We start from the raw sequence: 11,210 nt of genomic DNA on the forward strand, positions 1-11,210 counted from the left end.
CTTGTTATTTGTACGCCCTGTGACTACACAAATCACAACATGTAAACAGGAACACGTTGGCGTTATTTTGTCACCTATTCGGAGCAGTAGGCTAGCTGGAACCAGTTACCTCCAGGATCTGTGCTAGGCTTAGCTAGCGCTGGGGGCGCCCAACAGAGTTACGACACGCACGGAGATGAGAAGGGTATGTATGGACTTATCTAACTCCGGGGGTTACGGTGAATAAGCTGAAGTCCCAATAAGTCGGCGCGTTCCCTTGAGCCAACTGACTTTTGTGATTTCCTTAATTTTCCTCTAGTGCCACCGCAAGGTTCTCCTTTATGGTTTTAGTGGAATGTTTCAACACTCTCGGATGGGTTGCCATGAAATTTGGTTCAGACGTTCACGTTCCCCTGAGGATGAACTGTAATAACGTCGGTGGTCCCTTGACTTTTCACCTCGCGCCACAAGTAGATCAGAACTTTGGTTTATAAGCAAATACCCAAACATACGCACGTTAGCATGCTCATTGTGAGCATGTTAGAATGCTGATGTTAGCATTAGGCTCTAAGCACTGCTCTGCCCAAGTACAAGTTTGCTGTAAATATGGCCAAAAAATAAAAAAATTAAAAAAAAGCTCCTTTGACTGTGTGCATTACAGCAGAAAAGTTTGGTCAAAAACGGTGGTCCATGTTGAAAAACCTGCTTTATGAAAGTAGAAGGACTGAAGCTCTCCTTTCGGCTGAAATATAAATTGTCTCTCAATGAAATACTTTTTGCGAAGCGCTTCAACGGTTTGGACATCAGTTACAGAAAATGACAGATGGTGAGGTGAGCTGAGAGGAGCCCTTTCCCATGGCAGATCCCGAAGGCTAAGTGGGGAAAGGATGATGGGCAGCAGCATGTGCTTTCTTTTAGTTTCTGTGGATGTACAGCATGTGTGATAGAGCGAGACGTGGGGTTTGTGTTAGTACAGTTCACTCTCTACTCTTTTATTTTGGATCTAAATAAAGCATCTTGTCTCTTCTCCCTTCCTCTTCCTCTTTTTACACATACAGTATGTGTAAGTACTGCAAACTAATAGCCCAAGCTAGGGCTCGGTTGCTGTTTGCTTTTATCGAGACTGATTTACCGGGTGGAAGACAGGCAGAGAGGGTCTGCGGTTGAGGTCAGCGACAGGTAGATGCACACATCACTTGAAAGCAAAGGCTTGTGAAATGAAAGAAAACAAAAGGTCAGGCGGCTCGCAGAGGCAGAAAGGAAAAACGGGAAAAGGCAGCGAAGGCTGACAGCTATTCAGAAAATTATCTCCAACCTAGGTGTGAGGAGCCCTGTGGGGACCTGCCAGGGCTGATGAGTCTTCACAGCGAGCGAGGCAAAGACGCACAGTCATGGAGCGATAGAATAATGATGGAAGGGCAGGAGGAGGAGGAGGAGGAGGAGAGGCGGGGTGAGTTTCCACGTGTGTTCCCATGCATCTCTCTCTCTCTCTCCCTCCCTGCCCTCCCTCGCCCCCTCTGTTTATAATGATTCGCCATCCTTGAACTGCAGCCCCCTCTTGTCCTCACCAACCCCCCCTCCCACCCCCCCTCTATGAGAGAGTGTCTAATAGCCAGATGACAAGGCACAAAGGCTTCCATTGTGTCCCGCATGCCTCGTACTACCAGCCTGGCAGGCCAGTGATGCGCTGCCTTGTAACCTAGCGGGAAGCTGAGAGTTGCTGCTCCCTCCCTTTCTTTCTCTCCCCCGTCTCTCTCTGGATATATGATGTGGCACGCTAACACAACCTGACAGGCGGGCCACAAAGACAACCCTGTTAGAAGCACTTGTGTGGGAGTTTGCTTCGGGCAGGGGAGGTGCTTTGTGTGTGTGTGTGTGTGTGTGTGTGTGTGTGTGTGTGTGTTTGATAGGGCTGTGCATTGGCAAGAACCTGGCGATACGATCCGTATCACGATACACGGGTCACGATCAGTGTTGGTCAGCTTACTTTAAAAAAGTAATTAGTTACAGTTACAAATTACTTCTCCCAAAAAGTAATTGAGTTAGTAATACAATGTGGTAGTTACAATGTGGGAATTGAGTTGGTAACTCAATTACCACATTGTAAAAGTAATTATTTACTCAGCAAAGTAACTGTGACGTTATTTTTTTTATGTTGTATAACGCTATCACGTTCTATAACATCTCTAACATCAAAGATGTTTATATTAACTGACTGATGTGTTCAGCTCGGCCTTGGTCACCTGTTGCTGACCCGAAAAAATCGAGCGTTGCTTGTTTTGACAGAGTGGCTCCGTCTCCTTCGCTGGAGCTCACGCTAGCTGCATTTGGGCTTGGGGTTGGGTTAGCAGCAGCAGTAAGTGTTGTGTTAGCATGTGTTGATGTGAGGTGCTTCATAAGATGTGAGTTTCTTGAGGCAGACGTGGATAAAGTCTTTCTTCCTGGGCGTAGCGTGCATGTTACATAAACACTCTTGCCTTTAATTTCAATGAGCGAGAAGTAGTGCCGGTACTTCCAGTTCGAGAACGCTACCTTTTGAATTTCCCTGGCTCATCGCTGTCTTGTGTTCAGTGGTAGTCAGAGCGTGCAGTCATAGGCAGCTGATGTCACCTCGCGCTTCATTCAACCAAATTGTAGTGACGCGCCACTTTACATTCTCAGTAACGATAACGGCGTTGCAACGATGGGAAAAGTAATTAATTGGATTACTCTGTTACTGAAACAATAACGCCGTTAGTAGCGCCGTTATACTTAAACGCCGTTACTCCCAACACTGGTCACGATTCAATATATTATATTGGGATTTTTTTATAGTATAACTTTAGAAAAACTAAAGACATGATGTGCATAAAAGTCAAAGAAGTTTACTTAAGTTAAACAATTAAGTACACAGAAAATCAAACTGCCAGTTTGGGATTGTGGTTCACAGGTTCTTAGTGAGTTAATTTGTATATGCTAAAGAAGGCCAAAGTTTAGCCATAGCTCCATTGTTAGCTTCTAGGCACTGCTAGGCAAGGACACTAGTGGTGTGTCTGTCATCTAGAAGTAGGGGGTTTAAACACAATATAAACGTGAACCACTGTCTTACATGAATGTTTTTGAACGTAAACTAAAAAAATTAAATAAAAAAAATTAAAAGAAATCGATAGTGTTTTTCAAAAACAAAAATATCGACTTTTGTTATTTTTATTTTTTTTAATACCTTTTTATTTTTTATTTTTTTTTGAACGTTCAAAAATATTCATGTAAGACAGTGGTTCACGTTAATGTTGTGTTTAAACCCCCTACCACTAGATGGCTATGCTGAGACGCACCACTAGTGTCCTTGCCTAACAGTGCCTGACTTTTTGCTAGAAGCTAACAATGGAGCTATGGCTGAACTTTGAGAACCACAATTCCAAACTGGCAGTTTGATTTTCTGTGTACTGAATTGTTTACCTAAAGTAAACTTCTTGGACTTTTATGAACGTCATGTCTTTTTTTCTTTTTTTTATATTAGTTTTTCTAAAATTATATATAAAAAAAATAAATCCCAATATATCGCCTTACGCACAGTATCGCAATATATTGAATCGTGATACGTATCGTATCGCCAAATTCTTGGCAATACACAGCCCTAGTATTTGAGAAAGATTGGTTTCGTTGACCCAGTGGGGTAGCTACCCTTAGTTGCAGGGATCCCGTGGTAACAATTAGCCCAATCCATTGTCCATACTGAAACCAGTTGATCTTTCAGGACAGTGTGTGAAAATGGATCCAGGAAGGCAAATCCATGCATGAGAGCCCTGGTGAAGACATGGTCACTCCCATTCCCTTTAACATGGGAACAGGCCTGACCCGGTATGGGGAGGGAACGGGTTGTATATTGTTGTGTGTGTGTGTGTGTGTGTGTGTGTGTGTGTGTGTCTTTTGGGGTTTTTCATGTCTCATAGCTTCTGGGAACATGGACCGCAGGCTTGTGGCTTTCCAGTTGCAAAGCGTAGCCAGACCCAGCTTTTGTTTCCCTGACCCAAATTCCTCACATTCATTGTGCCAGTAAAAAGTCTACAGAGTTACATAATGGAGAGCCATGCTTCCCTTGGCCCTGGCCCTCACTCGCACCTCTGCCATGCTGCAGTTACTGGACCGTTAACAACTAAAGTGAAGCAGCAGGCACGCTCGAAAGCCTCCGAATTCCATAATCGCTTGCATTATTAGCTTGTCTGCGTGCGCCTGCAGAGCAAAAGTATTGAGTTGTACACCCGGTAGGCAAAAAGCTTTTAATGAAAATATATTTTTTTAACACCACTTTTGGGAGATGCTAAAGGGGGACAATCAACCGCCTCATCCAGGCTACATATTGCTGCTGATCTGCAGTCCCAGCGATAGTTGTAGTAGTGGGAGTTTATCCACTTTGGGGGATGAATAGCAGAACTTCATTTCATTTACAATATTTGAATTGAATTTGGCAAGAGATAGCTTTTTATTCCCCAGCAGCCAAACCCATCCTTCAATACTTCCTGCTGAAAACGGGTTTCATAAAAAATACTGTTCACGTTTCAGAGTAGAATTCTGGAATGTGTGGGATGCTCCTCACTTTAAAATAGTCTTTTGCTTTTACTCTGGGGATATTTCTCTTTGATACTATGCAGTATGATTATGTTTTATTCCGTTTCTTTCTGCAAATGCTTAAAGTGCCCATATTATGAAAAAAATCATCATAATTTTTCTGGGATATTTTGTGTCTCTGGTGTTTCCACACGCATACAAACTTTGAAATAAAATCCATCCATGCTGTTTTGAGTGAGATACAGGGTTTCTGAATGTATCCTGCCTTCAGTCTCTGGGTGAGCTGTTCAAAATCTGCACGGCTTTCTACATCACTAGCCGAAACGAGGGGCCTAGGGGGCTAACCGTTAGCATGCTAGCGCTAGCATGCTAGCTCGTTCTCAATGACAAAACACTGCTACAACACACACCAATTCACCCTAATCTACAAAATAAATCGTATAGGTCTCCCTCTGTAGCTAAAACAGAGACCTGACACAGGGTGAAAAGAGGAGCTACAGCAATGTGCAGTACAACAAATATATTTTTTTATTTATTTTAATTTTATTAAACCATGTAAACCTATTCTGATACAATCTCAAATTACAATTATGAACCTGAAAATGAGCATAATATGAGCACTTTAAATAAAAAAGTTTGAACCCTGCCACTCGTTTGAAAGACGGGATCGTGTGTGTGTGTGTTGTGTGTGTGTGTGTGTGCGCGTGTGCGTGTGTGCGTGTGTGCGTGCGTGCGTGTACTCAAACTGTGTAGTATGATAAAATATCCATCAGCAGATTAGCCAACAGCAGAATGGGAAAGGCATGTATTAATCATCTCTGTACTGTAGGTGTCTTGCTGGGAGAGAGGTGTATTATCTCACTGAATGCTGTTTCTCACAGCAGCTTCATGCCAGTCTCCCAGCCTGCCTTCTCCTGACATTTTCTCATATGTGCGGGATCTGGCAGACATTAGTTACGTATGCACGGACCCAAATATTCTCCTAATAATCAGAATAATAGCCTTATCAGAGTCAAAATGCCTCATGTAACCACCTTAATTGGAAAAGGTTGGCCCAATCCAGGCTGAGTGGGGTGGTGTAAACCTTTGATAATCTATTCAATAGGGAAATATTAGCGCCTAGTTAATAACTATAACTAATAAAAGTTGAGGGGGGAAAAAAAACTGTCTTCTTCTATTATACTTACGACCGATTAGATTAGAGCTGGGCAATACATTGATATTATATTGATATCACGATATGAGACTAGATATCGTCTTAGATTTTGGATATCGTAATATGATATAAGTGTTGTCTTTTCCTGGTTTTAAAGGCTGCATTACAGTAAAGTGAAGTGAAGTTTTCTGAACTTACCAGACTGTTGTAACTGTCCTATTATTTGCCTTTACCCACATAAGCCCTATTCGCACGGGATAAGTATTACCTGGTGACCTCCGGTCATTTGTAATAATTGCGGAGGTTGTCTGTGATCTTAATCCCGTGCGAATCGGTCATGTCTGTAATTTGTAAAGTAATAATTCCCCGCAAATGACCTACCATATTTCACTGAAAACGGAGGTCCTGTGATAATATTAGTCCCGTGCGAATCGGCATCTCTGCTTTGTCCAGGATTTTCCGGGGCTTTTTGTTTTTCAAGGTACCTATTTCCTTCTTTTGCGCCTTTTATCCATCTTTGGCGAAGAATGGAGGGTGCGTTGGAGTGCTTTGACAGTGTTTTGGGTGCTGGGTCATGTCGCTATACATCATGTACAATTTGCAGAAAGAGAAAGATGAAAACCACCACAAGTGCGAAGACAAAAAGAATGATTAGATGGCGATGGATGACATGTATAGCAGCATGCGGTAAATATATTTTTTATGTTTGTATCATACATCTAGAGATAACAACAAGACATCTCCAAGCAATAGCTTATCATAAATAATGCACAATCAAGCGAGGGGGCTCACTTCATAATTAGAGGTTAATGTTACAAATAAATCAAGCGTAAAGCTTGAGCTAATAGATTTTAACCTGGTGAAATGTTTAGTTTTATCCATCTAAGCGGACCCTGCTTGACACCATCTGGAGAAAAAAGTGAGAGAAAGAAAAAAGGAGAGGTCGCAGTTCGGACGATGACTACCCGGTTGAGATTGTGTGTGCGCGTGTGTGTCCTCGAGATCTTACCACACACAAACACACGTAGCAGAGCTACCCACACCCATGTTTCTACTGTTGCTTAATGTCAGTAAATTCGAGTAAAATCACAGGCTTCGCTTATCCCGTTCGAATGCGCCAGATGAAAATCATACGTGGGTGGGTAATTTATAATTCACACGAGGTCCCTAGATAATACTTATCCCGTGCGAATAGGGCTTTAGTCATTATATCCACATTAGTGATGATTATTGATCCAAAATCTCAAATATTTGACCAATAGTCAACACTACAATATCGTCGCGGTATCGATAACGAGGTATTTGGTCAAAAATATCGTGATATTTGATTTTCTCCATATCACCCAGCCCTAGATTAGATGCTTCAAGCCATGGGCGCCTGGGTAGCTCACCTGGTAGAGCACGCACCCATGTAGAGAGGCTTAGTCCTCGATGCAGCGGCTGCGGGTTTGACCTGCGGCCCTTTGCTGTGTGTCGTTCATCCCCCCCCCTCTCTCTCCCCTTTCAGGTCTAAGTTGTCCTGTCAGAAGGAGGCCTAAAATGCCCAAAAAGAATCTTCAAAAAAAAAATGCTTTAAGCCATGTACATGCACATCTTATCGGATCACTTAATGTGAACAGTGAAGTTAGACTCTCTAATCGAATTGATTTCAATCAGGTTGAAGAAATAATGTCCACTCTAACTGCAGCAGAAAACACAAGACCCCATTCTGGCCTTGCAGATATGTGTTCGAGACGGCACAAGAAGAACAAGTAGATGTAGGACTAGAATTAGATTTGTATCAGTCACCTTACAGATGGCGTTACACTTTGCTGCGATAACTGTCAGAACAACTGTATTAACGTAACTGTTTGATATACTGTAGATAGTGGACACACACAGCATGCACCCCCCTCCATCATCTGCCTGAGGTTAATTGCGGGCCCCCCCCCCCCCTTGCTCGACAGCTTTGAGGACTCGGTGCCAGCCATTGATGCCCGCGGTGCAACCGAAGCCGTATTTAAGGCCCATCTGCGCGTCCCCTTTCCTGCCCCACGCACAGCTGGAGTCCACACAGAGGAAGAGCGCTGCTCTAGCAAACACAAGGGAATTCTACTCTCTGCTTCTTCTTTCTAGCTCTCTCTTCATCTCTCCGTTACTTCTCTCTGACATTCTGCCGCTCAAAGGAGAACGCTGAGTGTCCCTTTACCTTGAAGATGTCTGTGCAGCGCCTTCCCTTCCTCAGACTTTTTCCTCGAAATGCTGTGGTTCCCGAGATTTTTTTTACCATGCTTGCATGTGGATTTTATTAAGAGAGCCCAATTAATTGATGTTTCATCACATATGGCAGCTTTAATATCTTTGCCACTCAGCGCCTGTTAAGGCTGCACAATATGTCTTTTTTTTTTTTAAACACACCGCGAAAGGCTGCGATAAACATATCTCATAGGTTTCTCGTGTTAGTTGAAAGAAAATATCAGCAGAAAACTGCACATTAAAATGTAATATATTCTTTTTTTATTTTAGGGCCACCTTTTATATTCATCTCAATGTTCAGTTTGTTCAATAAAAGAATGTTGGAAATGATTTCCTTTCGTTTGTTTTAGATTCAACACACTTTGTTGTATTTTTGGAAGAATACTAAATTCAGCCGAAATGCAGAATTGAGTACACTTTAATATCTTTTTATTTATAAGTAAATATTGTTATAGCCATATTCAACAACGTTATTGCATATTTTCCTCATATGGTGCAGCCCTAGCGCCTAATCCTCCCAGGTACGAGTCATTGCTGTCTGGACACGGAGCGTTTGATCCGTGGCTCGTCGCGCATATCATTGTCCGTTGATCGGCTGTAGCTTGTTATGAATATTACATTTCAGAATGTCTTTTTGATTGTCTCTAAATCAAATCATCAGAGCGGGGCTTTTTGGCAACGCACGCCGCGGATGCTCCTCCTACGTGATTTAAGTGTCGGACTGACCCAGATCTGTCGTTTCCTTTCCTCTAGGTAAGGTGTTGAACACTGATTTGCGTCACTACCTCAGCCTGCAGTTTCAGAAGGGCTCCCTGGACCACAAGCTCCAGCAGGTGATCAGGGACAACTTGTACCTGCGCACCATTCCCTGTGAGTATGGCCTCTACGCTACAGCCTCGGGCACCTCAGTCTGCTCTCGCTCTACTTGCACCATTCCACTTATTTTTTTTACTTGCCTGCATTTTCCTGTCTTGTTTAACTTTTTTTTATTTATTTTTTTTTTTATTTAATTTTTCACAGGCTTGGTAACATGCAGGGGTCAACGTTTAGTTTTTCTTTTCACTTGTCCGGTCAGGGAAGTTAAAACTAATTCTACTTGCCCAAAGTCTATTTTTACTGGCCCCTATACAAATTGTGCTTTTGGAAAACGTAAAAAAACATTGAAAAAATGTCAAAATTTGAGGGAAAAAAACCCATCTAAAATGTTGCAAAAAAAACCCATCAAAAGCATTAAAAAAAGTCGAAAAATGGTTCAAAAATGTGAACAAAAACGTCAAAAAAGCCTTAAAAAATTGGAGAATAAAACGTCCAGTGGGTTGATTTATACACTTGCCCGACGTTGCGTTTCACTTGCCCTGGGCCGTCGGGCAACCCTTATTTTGAAGTATGTGTGCCGGATGGCAAACACATGGAGGCCGACTCCAACCGTTTAGTCCACACGTGTCAAACTCGAGGCCCGCGGGCCAAATCCGGCCCCTTGCTAATTTTGATCCGGCCCCTATATACATTTAGGTTCACAATACATTTTGGCCCACCTACTTTTTGTCACTTTTCACAACGTTTTTTTCCGAAATTTTTGAAGCTTTTGGCATTTTTATATATATATATATATATATATATATATTTGATAGATATATATATTTTATAGATATTTTATATCTTTTCCCATGACATAAAAGCAATAAACTCTATGTCTGGCCCTTGATGTGATTCTCACTTTCTAGTGTGGCCCTTAAGGAAATTGAGTTTGACACCCCTGGTTTAGTCCAAGGAACATACAGATAGAGCAGCATATATAGATGGAAGTGAATGTATCAAATGTGAATAATAATATAAACATGTTACAGAAGTATTAAAGTATTACAGGATCCCACTGGAGAAGAAGAGAAATAAAATACACTTTAGACGGACTTACCTTCCACCTTTATGTAATCCCAGAACCTGTCTCAAAGGGACACCCCTTGGTGACTAATAATGAGTAAGTGGTTAAAGACAAATATTACACCAGCTAGAACAGTCTAGTTGGTTCAGAAAATGAATCACTTTACATCACTCGACTGTAATGCAGCCTTTGAAACCAGGAAAAGACCAAACTTACCATGTAACGATAATACGATTCTTCAAAATCGAAGACGATATCTAGTCTCATGTCACGTTATCGAAATAATATTGATATATTGCCCAGCCCTAAGAGAACTCGCACGTGGATATATTGGGTATATGAGATCTATCCCCCAGTAAACATAGCTTTGGACTTGAAGGGATTTCTGAGCCAAACCAATCACTTAAAATGTTCAAAATCTGAGTCCAGAAAGGACTGACCAAGGCACATTCCCAGATGCAACGAAAGAAAGTTCCAATTTCATTTTTCATTTTACATTTCCAACAAAATTCCTCATTCAACAGTTTCATTCTGTCCAGTCTGGATGGTGTTTAAGAATATATATGTAATACTAAAAAAGGCCTCTCTCACATATTTACCACAATCAGCCACAATTGCCCATTTATCACATTCAGTCCCTCTGAAATCATTTTCATATGGTCAGAATCATTGCTTAGAGAAGAATTAGTTTTATAGAATTGGGAGGCTTTGTGTTTTCCAGGTGGTAGTTCCGTATAATGAGCAGTACTGTACGGCTTTGAAATAATGCAATTCCTTATGTGCAATTTGTTGTCTTTTAATAAAAAAGAAATGTCCCCCTTTACAATATTCCACTTAATTCCCTCCATTCTTCCTCAACACCAGTCCACCGGAACTTTGCTATTCTCTTCATAATCTCAACATAATCAGTAAAAGCACCCAATTATAGGCTTAGCGTAACCCTGAGTAGACACGTAGAGTAGATACGGAAGGCTAACATTATCTACCATGAGTGAAATATGCTTCAAGACTTCAGGGCCTGTACAAAAGAATCAGCATTGGAATCGAGTGGAATGACACACTTAGTCAGTTTTTATATTTAACGAAAATGTCTTTTGAGACTGAATATATGAGGTATTGACTTAAGAGGGTCTTTCATTTTCAGTTTTCTGATTACAGTCAGAACCCGGTTATCTGACCGGTAAAGGTGTGTAAGAGTGCTGCTAACCTTTTCCTCCATTCTCTCTTCACCTTGTCCACCTGAGTCCGCTCCGCTGCTCCTCTTAAAATAAAGGAATAAATAACCAGGACGCAACGATTTTGTTTTAATAACCGAGTGATTTTAAAATGGGCGTCGAGGCCAAACCGGCATAAATGAAAGAGCAGCTGCATTTCTCTGGGCTGCACAGCCGAGTCAAAAAAAAAAAAATA

At 41.7% G+C, this 11,210-nt stretch overlaps 1 protein-coding gene across 3 annotated transcripts in view; it reads left to right on the forward strand.

Moving 5' to 3' along the window:
- magi3a (membrane associated guanylate kinase, WW and PDZ domain containing 3a) overlaps window positions 1-11,210 on the forward strand; it is a 199,587-nt gene that overhangs the window by 107,127 nt on the left and 81,250 nt on the right. For all 3 annotated transcript variants that reach the window (XM_039799829.1, XM_039799830.1, XM_039799831.1), the window contains exon 2: window positions 8,672-8,788. In XM_039799829.1, coding sequence (XP_039655763.1) covers window positions 8,672-8,788 — 117 coding nt within the window. The remainder of the gene's footprint in view (window positions 1-8,671; window positions 8,789-11,210) is intronic.

The sequence above is a fragment of the Perca fluviatilis genome, chromosome 5, assembly GCF_010015445.1.
Source record: "Perca fluviatilis chromosome 5, GENO_Pfluv_1.0, whole genome shotgun sequence".
NCBI lineage: Eukaryota > Metazoa > Chordata > Actinopteri > Perciformes > Percidae > Perca > Perca fluviatilis.